The sequence below is a fragment of the Mus musculus genome, chromosome 15 (assembly GCF_000001635.26).
Source record: "Mus musculus strain C57BL/6J chromosome 15, GRCm38.p6 C57BL/6J".
Lineage (NCBI taxonomy): Eukaryota > Metazoa > Chordata > Mammalia > Rodentia > Muridae > Mus > Mus musculus.
Window position 1 is genome coordinate 5,142,605 of NC_000081.6, and position 18,652 is coordinate 5,161,256.

Consider the following 18,652-nt stretch of genomic DNA (forward strand, 5'->3'; position numbering starts at 1 on the left):
GATCAACCCCCTTAGATCATCAGGAAACAATGATATTTACATTGCGATTCATAAAAGTAGCAAAAAAAAAAAAAAGCTATGAAATAGCATTGAAAATACCTTTATGATGGGAGACGGGTCACCACAACATGGGGAACTGTATTAAGGGTCATAGCATTAAGAAGGTTGAGAACTATTGCTCAAACCTTAAAGCAGCTTTCTTCCCCCTGAATACTTTTTCTTGGAACAAAAGCGTTTGATGTTACATTGCTTTGATGTCATAAGCCAGAATATGGGAAAACTAGGAGTGTTGGTAATTTTCATCCCAAAGAAAAATGACATTTTTCGTCTCCAAAAAAAAAAAAAAAAAAAAAAAAAAAACCACAAAAACAAAACTCCATCCTTTTTCTCCATCGACATTGATAGAGATTCAAATTGCAAAATCGAAGGATGACATATATATTTTTACCTATTGTTAGAACTGAGTAACAGATTCACTTCAAAATCCTGTTACAAATAAACACACTTCTTTGGTGACTGGATATGGCTCCATTTATACAAACAACACACTTTTTCAAGTGGACTGAAAATGTACATTTTATTGAAAATGTAAAAATATTAGTTTCTAAACACGATAAGTTCGGGATAACACCTCTTTCTGGAATTCACATAGCTCACACACATTCCACAGGGGAAATTTGACGGTAGCAAATTTCCTAGGAAGTCTCTCCAGGATGTGCGGTGTCCCATAGTAATTTACTGGCTCAGAGTTTTTTTTTGTTTAAAGCAGTGGTAAGTATTAAAAGTGCAAGTGAAAACACCCTTGGCTTCCAGATGACACCGAGATGAGATGAAAATCAAGATTTCAAGTCAGTGGTAGGGCGGTGTCCCCTGTCTTGTTTCAAAGCACGCCGCGCTATCCCCGGGCAACGTGTAAGCAAGCATCGTCCTCCTGGGAATTACGGGGGTGGGGTGCTGTACCGCACCCACAGACCCTCGGGTGGCCGCGGTCGGCTCCGCGGCGGGGGAAGCCCTCCCGCGCGCAGAAGCGCGGGCGCGCGCAGAGGGATGCGGGGCGCCGAGGCGAGTACCGGCGCCGCTCCCGCCGCCTAGCCCGCCAGGGGGAGCGAGTGCGCTCGGCGGCCGGCTGCGGGGACTGCGGGGCCTGCGCGGGCGGTGGCCGGCGACTGCGCCCCACCGCGGCGCACCCGCGTCCCCACCCCCTCGGCGCCCGCCCGCCCCCGGCGCGGCCCTGCCCGCCCCCTCCGCCCCCTCCCGCGGCGCCATGCGCAGACTCAGTTCCTGGAGAAAGATGGCGACGGCCGAGAAGCAGAAGCACGACGGGCGGGTGAAGATCGGCCACTACATCCTGGGGGACACGCTTGGTGTCGGCACCTTCGGGAAAGTGAAGGGTGAGGACGCCCGGGCCAGCGCGGACCCGGCGAACGGCGAGCGACTGCGCCTTTCGCACTCCGCATCCTCCCCCGCGCCCGCCTTCCGGGTGTCTGGGCTCCGTATCCCCGGTCCGGGCGGCGCTGGGAGCGGAGCCCGAGGCTGCCGCGGGCTGCAGAGCTGTGGGGTCCGCCGCGGTGGGGTGGGGGCGGTCGCCATGGCGACGGCGCGGCGCCGGAGGGGCGGGGATGGCTCTGGGTGCAACTTTCCCAGGCGAGGGAGTTGGGCACTGAGCGCGCGGGGGCGCCCGGCGCGGACGAGGGGGTCTCTTGTGGTCTTCTGATCCCCTGTGTGCCCTTGGCGCAGAGCCAGCCCATCGCGCCCTGGCGGTCCTCGGAGTTGTCGCTGCCTCGCTTTTAGGAGGTTGTGGACTAAAGTGCTTCTTCGGTTTCCTGAATCGAAATGTGTTCTTCCAAAAGCAAGGTAGCTGTGGAGATACCTTTCAGAAATAGTAATGCCCTTGTTAGGACTATTGATCTCCGTCAGGACTTTTGATGCATATGCCTGTGAACTGGCGCGGTGTTTCCTATGCGTGGTTTACAGTTGGATGCAGATGCTGCTTTTAAGTGATTCCGTTTTCGGAAGTTTTGCGGTTTCCGAGAGCTATACCTGGTAGGTAGGGCATATGTTAACTCCAGATGGTATTTATTAGCTTATAGGTATAGTTTCCGTTTATTCTCACAGTATATTTATATTTTAGTAATTCAGTGCACATCATTTGGACTTTTTGTTCGTTTTGGTAGAATCCCCTGTTACCGCCTTAGCAAAAGCACAAGCATTCTGTCTTCAACTAACTACTCTAGCCCACCACCTGTGACAAGGAAAATTCTGATTACAACCTTTGTGAGGTGGACTTTTTTCCCCTTTAAAATATTTAAGCCTGCTATTAAGTATTTAGAGGAAGGAAGTTTGGAGCTGATAAGAAATAATTCATACATTGGTTTTGGAGAAATAATAGACTATGGCCTGCATATATAGTAAGCTCCTTAGTAGATATTTGATTGAAGTGAAAAAGTTTGTCAAATTACACAGCAAGCTAACTGAGCTCCGTTCTCCCAGGAGGGCAGAAAGAGCCCTTCCTTCTCTTGCCCTTTCCCAGTCCTAAACGGAAAGTTGCTGTGTTACCCTCAGGGGAGCAAATGCCTAAACCTACCTAGGAAAATCAGCAAGCCAGACAGTGTGAAGGAGGAGTAGGTGTGGTCTAGGGCCTAGCACTGATCATGGTTCAGCCAGTGTTCGTGAACACTCTCAGGGTTTTGCTTTGTCTCTTTTTATGCATGCATGCATTTATTTATTTCGAGAGAGTGTTACAATGCTGTCCAGGCTGGCTTTGAACTTGTTATTCTTCGTGCTTCAGCTTCCTAAGTAGTTGGCATTAACAGGCAGCTAGCTCTTCCAGTGTTTTGTTTACCTTTAGCTAGGCATCCTTGTTTGCCATTAGAGGTGGTAAGAAGTGCTAATTAAGGCTCTGATGGAAGTGATAAGGCAGACTTGAACTCAGAAGGCTCCTTCCGAAGGCCCTGCTTGGAATGAATGTGGCATCCAGTCCGCCATTCCTTTGACACAGACCAGAGCGGATCAAGCAGACAAGAAAGGAAGAAGGGATTGTTTTCCCGGCCTGGGATTTGACCTGGGAAGTAGCAGTGCCTCGAACCTCCCTCCCAGTGACTCTGCTTTTCCTTAACCTTCACTTCTCCACCCACCCACACAGCCTTCTCTTGAAATCCTATACCATCAGTCATAAGCCTCCTCCAATACAGAGGGCCAGTGTGAGTCAGAGGATCCTAGGCTTCTCGGTTATAATTAAACTTGTCCTTGAACTTGTTAGTTGATGTGGGTCTAAATATTCAGCCAGTTCATTTTAAAACTGTTAAATGGTTGGGATGCTTTTTTTTTTTTGACATTAGTAATAATGTCAAATTAGTAACCACAGGATTTGCTATGATCCTCTCCTTACTAAGGAATGGCTGGACTGCCATATCCCATTTGGTTTATGCATCAGAGTGGGGATAGCATGACTGTCTTAGTTAGGGTTTTACTGCTGTGAACAAACACCATGACCAAGGCAACTCTTATAAGGACAACATTTAACTGGGTTAGCTTACAGGTCCATTGTCATCAAGGTGGGAGCATGGCAGCATCCAGACAGGCATGGTGCAGGAGGAGCTGAGAGTTCAACATCTTCATCTGAAGGCTGCTAACAGAAAACTCACTTCCAGGCAGCTAGGATGAATGTCTGAAGCCCATTCCCACAGTGACACACCTACTCCAACAGGACCACACTTTCTAATAGTGCCACTCCCTGGACCAAGCATATATAAACCATCATAATGACCATAGGAGGAATGTGACCCAGGTTTGGATATGTGTGGGAGGGGGGGGTGTCTTTTTTTTTGTTTTTTTTTTAACCTGGCTACAGTGCATATTTATGTGTGTGCTTGCCTTTGCTGCAGGGATACTATAAAGAATGAGTATTGTTAGGTAGGTGAGAAAGTGGGAGGCAGGAATGCACAGAGAGTGGGCCAAAATAACCACTGTGTCTGGTCATATTGGAAATTAACCCCAGGCTTAGTTTGACAAGAACTCTTTTTTTTTTTTTTAATTACTTTATTTTTATGTGCATTGGTATTTGCCTGCGTGTGTGCCTGTGTAAAGATGTTGGATTCCCCTGGGACCAGAGTCACAGACAGGTGTGAGCTGCCATTTGGGTGCTGGGAATTGTACCTGGGTCCTCTGGAAAAACAGCCAGTGCTCTTAACCTCTGAGCCACCTCTCCAGCCTCCATCTCTAAGAATTCTTAGAGATAATAGCATCATCCATAAATTCTTTGTTTCTATATATCTGTGTATGTATGTACATACCGATCTATATTTCTATGTATGTGTCTATCTATATCTATCTATCTATCTATCTATCTATCTATCTATCTATCCGTCGGTTTTTGAGAGAGATTTCTCTGGGGAGCCCTTCTATCCTGGAACTCACTCTGTAGATCAGACTGGACTTGTACTCAAAGATCCACCTTCCTCTGTCTGGGTCTAAAGGGGTACGCCACCACCACCCTAGCCTTAAATTCTAATTCAAAAAATGTAGAGTACATTTTTCAAGTATTATGCGTGTTGGAAAATTTAACATAAGAGATTCTAACAGAAACTGTGATGGTGATAGATGGATAAATCATCCGTGTGCTATTTAGTCCTTTCAGGGAATTTAAGTGTGTTTTGGTTTTCTTTTTTCTATTTTTTTTTTTTTTTTTTGTTGTTGTTGGCTTGTGTTGTTGTTTGCCCCCCCCCCCCTTTTTTTTTTTTTTTTTTGAGATAGGGTCTCAGTTAGACAGGCTGGCTGTTCTCAAACTCACTCTGTGAATGAGGACAGCTTTGGACTTTGATCCTTGGGTTTCTGCCTCCCTAGTGCTGGGATTAGAGGCCTGTGCACCACCATGCCTGGTTATATCGAGTGTTGAGGACTGAACCCAGGGCTTCATGCTAAATGCTCTACCAAGTGAGCCACTTCCCTAGTCCTAGAAATTGAATTTTGGGGCTAAATTGGTAGTGGCTGTCATGTTATGAAGTTAATAGTAATGAAAATAATTGGGTTACTTAATGATAGCATTTGGAGGGAAAGTTTGGGCAGAAAACAAGGGTTTGGGGTTGTGCTTGAATTATTATTTTCAAGGTATTCTTTTTTTCCGTCCTGTCTTTTTTTTTTTTTGAGGCAGGGAGTTTGAGACAGGTTTCTCTGTGTAGCCCTGGCTGTCCTGGCACTCACTGTAGACTCTGGCCTCAAACTCAGAAATCCGCCTGCCTCAGCCTCCCAAGTGCTGGGACTAAAGGTGTGTGCCACCACTGCCTGGCCTCTCTCCTGTTTGTTAAGGTGTCAGTCTCTACTCCTTTGCTTGCTGTCTTCTACCTCCCATAAAACAGTTATACACGCACAGACGAATAGTCATGCACAGTCAAATGGCTGTTCTTGACAGTTTTTATGGGTTGTGTCTTCACGAAGCAAGTAAGTCGCTTCTACATATAACCTGTTAAGTTGGTGAGTATTTCCACATTAAGCCATTACTTCAGGTAAATAGATACCCTTCTCTTTGAATGAATAAGGAAAATTTCCTTAAGGAAAAAAAGAAAAGATGTACATATGGGCTGGAGAGATGGCTTAACAGTTAAGATAACCGACTGCTTTTCCAGAGGTCCTGAGTTCAATTCCTACAAACCACATGGTGGCTCACAAGTGTCTATAATGGGATATTATCCCCCTTTCTGCTGTTTGTGAAGATAGAGCATGCACACACACACATAATAAACAAATATCAAAAACCCTACATGTAATATGTACATATACATATGTCATATATGTGGCATGAGTGACTCTTTAGAAAATAAAGTTAGGCATCTAGTGCTCCTAACCACTGAGCATCTCTCCAGCCTGCCACAGTCATTTTTAAGTACCGACATTTTATGAAAAGGACGAGGTGTTGCTATGATTTAATGGATTTATATGTAATAAAATAGGTTAGTGTGTGGGAGAGGGACACTGAATTCAGAGTTACTGGTCACCTCTGGGGAGAGATGAGGAGAGGCGCTGGGACTTCACATGTGTCTGTAATGTGTTGCTTAAGCTGCTGGTATTTGAAATTTTGTATGATTTAAAAATAAAAACGTTCTCTTTTTATTTAGTGTGCGTGTGGTGGGGGAGGGGTGGTGTTGGAGGTGGTTCTTTCATTGCGTTCACCATGTGGGTCCTGGGGTGTGACTTAGAGTCTGCTGCCTAACAGAGCAGTCCCGTGTTCTCTCACTGGCCCTTGTATGTTCCCATGTTCCTAAAAGAAATCCTTTAAGCTCCCCTCTCAATAGGATTAAACTATTTCCTTACAGTTTTATTAGTGGAATTTTCTTCTAATTTTAGAAAGGAAACGGAAATGGTTAGGTGGCTAGAATGCTTTCAGGGGATCTTTCTATCTCCGTGGCATCTCTAGCCTGTTAAAATCCTTTCTTTTAAAAATAGGATCTTGTTACACCTCAGCATTTTGTATATGACTATGAAACATCGTCATTTGTTGACGATGTTTTGTAGTTAACAGACTCCAAGGTTGAGAGAACAATGAGTTTGTGGTTAGCTCATCATTAGTTGATTAAGCTGTTGCTCTTGGGAGGTGAACCTTGTAGATGGCTAATGCCGGTGTTGCAGTTTGCTTAAAAGCAACAGTTTTAGCACTGTTGAAAACAAAGTAACAGTCTGAAATATACCACTTAAGCTTCAATAAAGGGCAGGCAGGGCCGGCCCCTCAGGGAATATATACTCTTGGCAAAGTCCTTTTATTACATTCACTGATTGATGGGAGCAGCAATTCTGGGGAGCAGCAATTACTTTGACTCCGCCTTAGTTTACTCAATAGAGACTCTTTAGCCCAGTTTTGAGAAAAACAGTTCTGATTCTCACATGATGCCATTCCCTCCCCGCTTCTCACTGCATGTGGTTGGTAGGACAGAGTGGATGGGTTGAAAGACTAAAGAGTCAGAAGAACTGTAGAACTTGATCAGAATAGCTGTCTTTACCCTGGCAAACTATGGACCCTGAGCGTCCTCAGTTTCTTCATCCTTAAAATAACAGGCTTTGAAGACATATCATTAGGCCTGAGATACTATGTTTAAAAGTGTTACACTGCCGAAATGTTAATGTTGCCAATCATTTGTTCAAAGCAAAGGTTTCTGTGTCCCTATAGGTCAACATTGGCAACATTGTAACACCATAGCTTTAAATGACGGACTTAACTGGGAAGAAGGAAGGTGGGAAGGACGGATAAAAGGAAGGAGAAAATACCTAGATGTGTTTGTTTGTTTGTTTGTTTGTTTAGACAGGATTTCTTTGTGGTGTAGGGCTGGCTGTCCAGGAATTCTCTGCAGACAATGCTAGCCTTGAACTCTGCAGTATATACATCTGCCTCTGAGTGCTGTGATTAAAGGCATGCATCACCATGCCCAGCTGAGATAAGGCCTATGGTGACAGAGAAAATATTTTATGATCATCAGGGTCTAGACATTGTTTGAAAACTTTGGAAAGCGAAGTTTGTATTACTTTGATTTATTTATTTATTTATTTATTTATTTATTTATTTATGAATCTGTGTGTTAGTGCCCCTTTTCTCCCCAGGGTCTGTCACCTTAAGTCAGAGCTCACACCTTTGGCTAGTGTAGCTAACCAGCCTGCTCTAGGGGATCAAAGCCAGTTGAAACAAGTGTAGCAGGACCTACTCCACACTTAGCTAACCAATGTGCGAGTTGAGCTCTAGCATATGGCAGAATAATCTGCAGCGGTCCCGTTAGTCTCCTTTAGTTCTCACGGATGAACCATGAAGGTTTAAAATGAAAACAAATTGGAGGGAAAATGTTGCCATTCTCCTTTCCAGGGCCACGATGCTCCCAGATCAAGTGCCTTAGTGGCAGGGATGGGGAAGTAGGAGCGGCTTAGTTACTGTCCAGTCGCTCTGCAGAGACACCAAGACCAAGGCAGCTAATAAAAGAAAGAATTTTGCCAGGCAGTGGTGGCACATGCCTTTAAGCCCAGCACTTGGGAGGCAGAAGCAGGTGGATCTCTGAGTTTGAGGCCAGCCTGGTCTACAGAGTGAGTTCCAGGACAGCCAGGGCTACACAGAGAAACCCTGTCTCGAGTCCCCCCCCCCCCCCAATTTTTTTAAATTGAGTTTTAGAGGATGAGTCCACGTCCCCTCCTTATGGTGGGGAGCATGGCAGCAGACAGGCAGGCATGGCACTGGAGCAATAATAACTGAGAGCTTACAGCTGATTCAGAAGCAGGAGGTGAGGAACGGGGCCAGAGACACAGACAGACAGACAGACAGACAAACACACAGTGAACCTGGTATGGGCTTTTGAAACCTTAAAGTCCACCCCAGTGACTCACCTTCACTAACAAAGCCATATCTACTAATCCTTCCCACATCGTCCACCAAGAACCAAACATTCAAGCCATCACCAAGAAATACCATATTTAAGTACAGTATACTTTATGTTTGAACAATGTACCTTAAGAAACTCAGTTCCAGTACTTTTAGCTGTGTGACTTTTCCAGCTAATAAGAAGTACTTAGAGCATGGAGAAGGGGCCGTGAAAGCTGACTCGTGATAGGCTGCGCAGGATGCAACTTAACTTCGATAGCAAAATCCCATAGGAGCATCCGCTAGTCATGGGAAGTCCTCTGAGCTGAACAACTCCCAGGGAAGAATCATACAAAGGCATGTTGTGTGTGTTTACTTAAGATGAACATTTGTGTCCCTGTCCTCGTGAATACTGTATTTTTTTTTTTTTTGCATTTTTTAAAAAATTTTTATTAGGTATTTAGCTCATTTACATTTCCAATGCTATACCAAAAGTCCCCCATACCCACCCACACCCACTCCCAAAATTCCTAACTCCATCAGAATAAATGTTATTTGTTTTTTAATTTATTTTTATTTTTATTATATGTAAGTACACTGTAGCTGTCTTCAAACACTCCAGAAGAGGGAGTCAGATCTCATTACAGATGGTTGTGAGCCACCATGTGGTTGCTGGGATTTGAACTTCGGACCTTTGGAAGAGCAGTCGGATGCTCTTACCTACTGAGCCATCTCACCAGGCCCCGAATACTGTATTTTTGAAACCTTGGAAGTATATAATCCAGTATAGAAAGCCTTTTTTATTCAACTCCTGTTTTTAAAGCTTATTTTTAAAATTATGTTTGTGTGTGTTTATATATATGCTTTTGATTGAAGGCGGGTGTGGAGGTCAAAGGTGTTGGAGCCAGCTGAAGCTGGGGTAACAGAGGGTTGTATGCCTCCTGTTGGTGGTGGTCCTGTGGAGGAGAAGTTTGTGTTCTGAACTGCTGAGCCATCTATCTATCACCCTTGAGTCCTATAGCTTGGTCTGGCCTGATCTCCCAATTCTCCTGCCTACTCCTCCAGAGTGCTGGCCAGTGTTTATTTTTTATTTATTTCTATTTTCTTAAAGATTTATTTATTTATTATATGTGAGTACACTGTTGCTGTCTTCAGACACACTAGAAGAGGGCGCCAGATCTCATTGCAGATGGCTGTGAGCCACCATGTGGTTGCTGGGAATTGAACTCAGTCAGTGCTCTTAACTGCTGAGCTGTCTCTCCAGCCCACTGGGCACTTCTTACATCAATAAGCATATCACCTTGCTAGGGCTGCAATAGCAGTACTAAAGGTTGGGGGCTTAAAACTAGAGAAAATTATTCTCGGACAGTCGAAGGTCAGAGGAGGGAAAATGGGAGTCTCAAGGGCTGTGCTCCTTCTGAAGGTCAGTGGCGAATGTGTGCCTTACCTCTTAGCCTCTGTTATTCCTGGTTTCTCCGGGCCTAGCATAACTCCACCCTCTGCTGCTGCCCCCACCGTATGGCTACTCTCCTGTTTCTGCGCTCCTCATAAGAGAGCAAGTCCTTAGATAACTGTGCTCATTCTAGCATCATACCATTTTGAGAGCCTTTTCTAAATTCTATTTTTAAAATTATTTATTTAATGTATATGAGTACACTGTAGCTGTCTTCAGACACACCAGAAGAGGGCATTGGATTCCATTACAGATGGTTGTGAGCCACCATGTGGTTGCCGGGAATTGAAACTCAGGACCTCTGGAAGAGCAGTCAGTGTTCTTAACCACAGAACCATCTTTTCAGCCCCTACTAATTTTAAAGATTTTAAAGAACTGCTTGTAAGTAAGACAACATTCTGAGGTTCCAGGTTGACGTGGTTTTCAGCTCGCCAGACTCCCTCTACTCTTTCATGTTTTGTTATTTATTTGTGGACACAGATCCTGGTGTCAGGTGTTTACCTGTGTTGCTCTCTGTTTTTCAAGGTCCCCCACTGAACCTGAAGCTTACTCACCTTTTCAGCTAGGCTGCTTGGCATTCTGGGATCTGCCTGCCTCTGCCCTCTAGATGCTGAGGTTACAGGCATGGGAACTGAAACGTTGAACTCAGGGTCTCTCACTTTCTTTTTAGGAAGGTCTCTCAAGGTTAAAGTTGTATGCCTTTTCAAAAGATTCTTTAAAGGACTTAGTAAATTGATTGTGTTGACTTTTTTTTTTTTTTTTTTTTTTTTGAGCAAGGTTTTTCTACGCAGATCTGGATGTCCTGGAACTTATTCTATTGAGATCAGATTGACCTTAAACTCAGAGATCGGTTACCTTTAATCCTGAATTCTGAAATTAAAATTGTGTGACATCATGCCCCTTTTCTTGATTTTAGGGTAACTTTTTTTTTTAACATTTATTATCATTATCATTATTTAATGATAATTTTAAATATTTATTCTTCTCTCATATACCCTTCCCTCTTCCCAGCCTGCCCCTCTCCTCCTTAGCACTCCTCTCCCCAGATGTTCTCTTCCCCCAGGGGTTAACTTGTAACTTGATTTGAGAGAATGCTTTAATCAAATGCCAATGTCTCTATAATATCTCTTGAGATTTTTAAATTTCAAAAACTAGAATAAAAAGATTTTGAAATTGATAGGTAGGTTTTCAGCAGGCAAGGCTTATGGTCTAATACAGGAAAAAGATCAAATGAAAGAGTGAAATTTTAGAGTGATTTTTTTTTTTTAAGTATGGAAAATTCAATCTATTTTCAAATTTTCATTATAAGGTATCAGAAGATGTTTCTGATATGTGCAACTTTTATATGTTTTATTAGAAGGATGCATATATATGCATTATATATACTGTGCAACTTCTGTTTTGATTTATCTTTTCCTGTTTTTTTTTTTTTTTTTTTTTTTTTTTTTTTTTTGGTTTTTCGAGACAGGGTTTCTCTGTGTAGCTCTGGCTGTCCTGGAACTCACTTTGTAGACCAGGCTGGCCTTGAACTCAGAAATCTGCCTGCCTCTGCCTCCCGAGTACTGGGATTAAAGGCGTGCACCACCACGCCCGGCGATTTATCTTTTCTTAAAGGCTAATTTTATTATCATTGGCATAATTTTAGGTAGGGTTTCATTCTTTAGACCGTGAGGCCTTGAACTCGGAGATTCACTTGCCCCTGCTTTCTTCGTGGTAGATATTACATGTCTGGCTATTTCATTATTTTAAATCACGTACATGTCTGTGGGTTTGTACTTGTGAGTGCTGGTGCCTACAGAGGCCAGAAGTCTTGGGTCTCTCTGGACTGGGGTTACTGGTAGTGACGCAGCCCAGTGTAGGTGTTGGGAACCGAGCAGATCCGTTGCAGAATCATTACGAGCTCCTAACTCCTGAGTTACCGCTCCAGCTCCTAGAGTTCTTCTAAAACTATATTATTATGGTCTGGCCTTGACTCTGTGGGTACCAACCCGCCTGGAAGGACGGTACTGTCTCCTGAAGCTTAGCCTCTGCCCTCTCTGCAAGTGCACTGTGGCACGAGGCTTCGCCACACTCATACGTGGATACCATGCATTCAGTAATAATACTTAAAATAAAGAATTTAAAAATGTCTAAAGAGTGCTGTCATGTTTCCTCTCCTGGAGGGAGCTTCCAGTGTTGAACCCAATCTGAGTTAGAGCTTTGGGCTGTGCCACGCACCAGCCGTGTACTTAGGACACATTGTGTCTGTGGGTGCCTCAGTGCCCCGTAGAATGGTATTCATAATGCCAGCCTTCCAAAGTTGATGACTGTTCCCGTCTGTGGCCATAGAAATGTTCTTGAAAAATTTTAGATAGACAGCGACCTCGTTGTAGAGGACTGGTGCTGTGTGTATGAGCGACCTGTTGAATATTAACTGTTGAGGAAATGGGCTGAACTTTGGAATCCAAAAATCTCGGCTCGGTGCTTGGAGTGGTGGGATTTAAGCTGCCGAGAGAGGGTGGCCCCTGAGGCTCTTGATAAGGGCAGGCTGTTGAATACAACTGAACAGAAGGCACTATTGGAAGAGCTGAGATCCAAAGCACCTATTCCCACATCCAAATGGATAGTTCAGGGATGATTAAATAGGAACGGGGGACTGGTTTGGGAATGGTGGAAACTTATCCCTCAGTACTAATAGCTACAGTTGTCTGTTCACTTAGGATGTGCTGGTAGGGGGGAAGGTCCTTTACAAACACGGTTTCATGTGTCATGTGGCCACCCTTGTAGAGCAGGAGATCACATTTACCAAGGGTTTTATATGTGTAAGTCAGAAGTCTGTTAAGTACCTTCAAAGAGGAACAGACCTGAGGCTACAGAGTGCACGCACACTGCCTTCTGGGTTGGAAGGACACCTGGGTATTCAGTCTGTTCCTGTAAAGGGCTGGATCTGCCAATGCCTAGCGTTGATGCCCTCCCCTTGGGTGGGCGAGCTTTCTTTCTTTCCTTTTCTTTTTCTTTTTAACTGAAAAAAATAAAAATAAAACAATACAATTTGAAAGACGGTGGCTACAGCATACCTTTCTTCTTATTTCTTCTGTAGCTGGCAACTGTGGCAGCCTGTGTAACTTTATTCACCATGGTGATTAGAAGGAACATTTCTCATAGTCTCCTACAAGAGTCTGCTGTATTGAAACAATACAGTGGATTAGCTGTTTTCTGAAATTAGTCATTAGGAGATCTGCAGGCTTTTGTTCTTACACAATAAGCTGTAATAAACCGAGACATATTTATGCATGTTTTCAGCTTCGTAGTTCAATTTGGAGACGTATGTTTTTTCTTTTTAAATACAGTGCCACCTTTAATTCTCAAGAATTTTTTTTTTTTTTTAAATTTGGTTCCCTAAAGTGTTCCCTTGGTTCCTGCAGCCATCCCCGTCAAAAACAACAGCAAAAGGAATCACTATGGTAACTTTCTGTTAAGCAGACGGAAAGCCAGTGCTCTCACTTTCTCTGTTCCGTCCATTCTGGTCCCTTCTGTGTACCAGGAGGTCGGCTGACCACTTGCTTTATGATGGCTGACGTGGCTCCTTCGCCTCCCAGTTAACTTTCTCAGTTTTTGTTTGAACACAGTTTTACTTAATGTGATTTTTTATTTTTTTGCACTTCAGTCAGTAGACCCATCCCCGTTTTCATTTATATGTGTGTGTGTGTGTGTGTATGTGTGTGTGTGTGTATGTGTATGTGTGTGTGTGTGTGTGTGTGTGTGTGTGTGTGTGTGTGCATACTGCAGAAGTCTTTCCTCCCCGTCAGCGAGTGAGAGAATAGGGGTTGAACGAAGGTCCCCGTGCTTGGAGGCCAGCAGTTTACCCACTGAAGGCTCTCTGGAGTTGTTTTGAAAGTGAGGACTTATATCTAAGTGCTCCTAATTACTTTTGTAGTTTGGTGAAACACTCAAGTATGAGAACAAGATGCAGTATGCTTGGATGGATATTGGCATCCTTCCTTCATTTTGCTTTTTAAACAGGGGGACGTCGTGTTTGCAGGTGAAATACTGAGATACCCCTTGCTGAAACTATATACTTGATTATATACTTGAAATGATATACTTGATTCCTATCCCTTGGAGACCTTTATCCTTGTTAAATTCTCTCAGTTCTTAGTATCCGACCATAGAATGTGCCACATTATTGCTGAGTCATACTAACTACTAAGTGGCACGAACTGTTCTATTGTAGAATTTTCATTGTGCCCTTTGTATCTCTGTACTCTTAAAAAAATAGTGTATGTTTGTGTATATGTGTGTATATGTGTGTGCATGTGTGTGTGTATATGTATGGATGTGTGCATGTGTATGTGTGTATATGTGTGTGCAAGTGTGTGTGTATGTATGGATTTGTGCATGTGTATGTGTGTATATGGGTGTGCACATGTGTGTGTATGTATGGATGTGTTATGTATATATGTGTGTATATGGGGGTGCACATTGTATGTGTATGGACATGTGTATGTGTCTATATGGGTGTGCACATGTGTGTGAATGTATGGATGTGTGCATGTGTGTGTGTGTGTGTGTGTGTGTGTGTATGAGTGTGTGTAGGCTTTATATCCATGTCAATTAAATGGGATCAGGGATCACTTTTGAGGTCCTTTCCCTCTCATTAGCCTATGATGCTACACAAATTCATGCTAAGGGGACATATTACTAAACAGACCTCTGAAAATTGCTTGCTGACACTGTAATGCAATAAGGGGGACAGAGAGTTACCAAACTGTGTACAGGATGAAATGAGAACTGCTTACCCTTCCATGTTGTGTTAGTGGAGGTCAGAGGAGAACTCTGAGGAGTTGCTTTTTCCTTCCACTTTGTTGGTCCCAGGAACTGAACTTATGTCATCAGGCTGAGTCAAGCTAAAATCTCTCTCTCTCTCTCTCTCTCTCTCTCTCTGAGAAAGGGTCTTACATGCTAACTTCTATTGGCCTTAAACTCATGGCAATCCTCCTGTCTCAGACTTCTAAGTGTTGAAATCATAGGCATGAGCCACCATACCCAGCTTTTCTTTAAAATGTCAGTCTTATGTGTCCCAGGCTGACCTTGAACTGGCTGTATATTGGAGGATGACCCAGAACTTGTGATCCTCCTGCCTCCCTCCTGTGGGCTGGCACCATCACACCCAGTTCAAACCCAGTGCCTGTTGTCTGTGCTGTGCAAGTACTTTACCAACTGAGCTACATCTGCAACCCTGCTTTGTTATTTTGAGACGGGCTTGCTCTGTAGCCAGAGTAGTCTCACATTCTTGGCAGTCTTTTTGCCTCAGCTTCCTCTGCTAGGAGGACAGGTGTCTGCCAACACTCAGATTGCTTTTTTCTTCTCCCCACTAAATAATTTATTTATCCACTTTACATCTCTATCACAGCATCCTCTCTTCTCGCAGCCCCTCCTCACACTGCCTTTCCTCTCAGCTCCCCGACCCTTCATCTCTGAGAAGGCGGAAGTCCTTCCTGGGGAACCAACCCACCTTGGCACCTCAAGTTTATGCAAAACTAGTTACATTTTCGCCCACTGAGGCCAGACAAGGCAGCCTAGTTAGGGGAACCAGATCCACTGGTTAAGCCCCTCCCCCAGTTTTGGGGGGGACCTGCTTGAAGACCAAGCTGCACATCTGCTACACAGTCCAGGGTCTCTAGGTCCAGCCCTTGCTTGCTCCTTGGTTGGTGGTTGATTCTCTGGAAGCCCCTGTGAGTCCAGGTTAGTTGACTCTGTTGGTCTTCTTGTGGAGTCTGTTTGTCCTCCGAGTACCTCAGTCCTTCCCCTAACTCTTCCACCAGACTTCCCAAACTTGGTGTAATGCTTGGGTGTGGGTCTTTGTGAGCCTCTCGGAGGACAGTTATGCCAGGCTCCTTCCTGTCTGTGAATCCAGGCTGACAGATACAAACAGCCTGGGACTCCAAAGAGGTAGAAGGGAGGACAGTAGTCCAGAAATGTGTCTGTAGCCTGGGCTAGCCTAGAACTCACTATGTAGACCAGGCTGGCCCGCCTCTCTCTCTAAGTTGCTGGGATTAAAGATGTCCACTTAGGTTTTTGAGACAGGGTTTCTCACTGGCCTGGAACTCATGGACTAGGCTAGATTGGATGGTTTACAATAAATGCTAAGTATATAATCCCAAATGAGTCAAAGAGAATGTTCAGAGCTTCCTACCCTAGTTTCTTACTTGATGAAAGAAATTATATCTACAGTTTTGGATAAACCTCAAGTGTTTTTGAGAAACACTTATTAATGTGTGTGTGTGTATGTGTGTATGTACATGGTAGGGGCGTGTGTGCCACAGTGTGCTTGTGAGAGGATGGCCTTAGGAAGTTATTTCTCTCCTTCTATTATGTGGACCCCATACTTTCAAAGGCATAGGATTATCTCTGTTGCCTCAAAATAAGGACGCTGGCTCCTCTGCGGGTTGCCTTGCCTGGGTTTGCTGCTGTGCAGACCAGCACAGCTGTCGCCGTTTGGAGGTTTCTCAATTTGCCTCCTGCATTGGATTCCTGCTCTTTTGGGGACAGAGTCTAAGTCACCAAGGCTGGTCTTCAGCTATCTTTGGAGCCAAAGTGACCTTAAACTCCCTGTCTCTTCTCACATGCTGGCAATTCAAGCATGTACTACCACAGCTGGCTTTGTTTGCTTTTCCAGGCAGCGGCCCTACCCCGTGCTGCAGCCAACCCTTGCTGGCCTGAAGCTACCATCGCTAGCAGCAATGCTCCCATGACCAGGACATCAAGCCTGAGCTGGCACTCTCTTCACTAGATGTGCTGACTTCTTGCTGACGTTTTTGTTTCTCTTCTGATTTTGATAGTATCTATGTTTTTCCATAAGTTCCTGAGAAAGGGTACACAGACGCCAGACTTTTGGGGACTTTGCCTCAGCAGCAGTATCTGAATTCTTATGTGCACATAGACTGTCTGGGTGAGTCTGGGCAAGATGGAATCTCTTTAAACATGATTTATCTACTTTTATTTGCATAGATGTTTTGTCTACATATATACCCTTGCACCATGTCTGTACTTAGTGCCCAAGAAGGCTAGAAGAGGTTCTCGTATCCCCTGGAACTGGAGTTATAGATGGTTGCAGGTCGCACGTGAGTGCCGAGAGTCTGACCTGGACTCTCGAGAAGCGCAGCTCGTGCCACTGAGCCATCTCTTTAGCCTAAAATCCATGTATTTTTAAATTTTCTATTTGAAAATGGAAACTACATGCCATTGAGCCAAAACTGAAAACAGAACAAAAACAACAGCAGCAGCAGTAGCCAATCACGGGGGCTGTTAATGATAGGGGATCATGTGCAGTAGCCAATCACCAGGGCTGTTAACGATAGGGGATCATGTCAGTGTCCCAGGGGAGTTCGTGTATGTAGTTTTGGGCATATGTGTGCTGTATGTGTATGTCAGGCCAGAGGACATGGCTTGCTTTATCATTTTCTGCTTTTGTTTCCTTGAGACAAGATCTCTTATTGAAACTAGAGCTAGGTAGTTAGCCAGTATCACCAGGAATCCCCCTGTCTCTGCCAACCTGTGCTCTTTCTCCCAGTGTTGGGCTGATAGGCAGGGATCATGCTAGGTTCTTCTCTTTTTCTTTTTAAAAGTGTGTTGTGGGAATTTGAATTTAGAGCCTCCTGCGTATACAGCTCTTTGTTGGTGAGCCATCATCTCTCCGGCCCTGCAGGGCAGTTTTCTGAGGGGAAGATACACCTATTCTATGTTATGGCTTTTGTTTGATTTTCTTGTTTTGAGATCCAGTGTTACCACATAGCCTGGGCCTTCCCTTAGTTCTCAGTCCCCCGACTGTGCATCTGACGATTGCAGGCATAGGCTACCATGTCTGGATCCTTGCCACATGATTATTTTAATGGTGGTAGACCAGTTCCTCTGTTCTTCAGTTCTACAGAAGGTTTTCCAATAAAAGATAGTTTCATTTTCTATGTACAGTAGTTGAGAAATGAATAGTGAGCTAAAGGGATTTGAGTACCTGAAGGCATACAGGAAGAATTTTTCCTCTTTCTCTCTTATGACTGGTCCAAATTCCCTTTTCCTAAAATCCGCTCTTGGTGAGCAGTTCCTTGTGTGTGTCAAACTAAGGAGGAGGGCGGCAAAGATGCTCCAGTATCTTCTGAGTGTTTAGCTTTCTAGTATAATACACCAAAGTATATTATCCATCAGAACCGGTGCGAACACACTAAAAATGATTCCTTCTGCAGTGGGCAAGCACGAGTTGACCGGACATAAAGTGGCTGTGAAGATACTCAACCGGCAGAAGATTCGGAGCCTTGACGTGGTGGGAAAAATCCGCCGGGAGATTCAGAACCTGAAGCTGTTCAGGCACCCTCACATCATCAAACTGTAAGTCCACCTCTTATCCCTCTGCTCTCCCTCACATCATCAAACTGTAAGTCCAGCTCTTATCCCGCTGCTCTCCCTCAAATCATCAAACTGTAAGTCCACCTCTTATCCCGCTGCTCTCCCTCACATCATCAAACTGTAAGCCCAGCTCTTATCCCGCTGCTCTCCCTCACATCATCAAACTGTAAGTCCAGCTCTTATCCCGCTGCTCACCCTCACATGATCAAACTGTAAGCCCAGCTCTTAGCCTGGTCCTCACCCTCACATCATCAAACTGTAAGCCCAGCTCTTAGCCTGTCCTCTCCCTCACATCATCAAACTGTAAGTCCACCTCTCATCCCGCTGCTCTCCCTCACATCATCAAACTGTAAGTCCACCTCTCATCCCGCTGCTCTCCCTCACATCATCAAACTGTAAGTCCACCTCTCATCCCGCTGCTCTCCCTCACATCATCAAACTGTAAGTCCACCTCTCATCCCGCTGCTCTCCCTCACATCATCAAACTGCAAGTC

General features: G+C 44.5%; 1 protein-coding gene across 3 annotated transcripts in view; it reads left to right on the forward strand.

Annotated features, from left to right (window-relative positions):
• Window positions 1-1,256: 1,256 nt before the first annotated feature.
• The window catches only part of Prkaa1 (protein kinase, AMP-activated, alpha 1 catalytic subunit), a 38,039-nt gene continuing 20,643 nt past the window's right edge, over window positions 1,257-18,652 (forward strand). For 2 of the 3 annotated variants that reach the window (NM_001013367.3, NM_001355640.1), the window contains exons 1-2: window positions 1,257-1,391; window positions 17,999-18,140. In NM_001013367.3, coding sequence (NP_001013385.3) covers window positions 1,265-1,391; window positions 17,999-18,140 — 269 coding nt within the window. In that variant the 5' untranslated portion in view covers window positions 1,257-1,264. Of the gene's footprint in view, window positions 1,392-16,688; window positions 16,711-17,998; window positions 18,141-18,652 lie in introns of those variants that run through there. The other variant, XM_011245321.3, reaches the window with a different exon arrangement.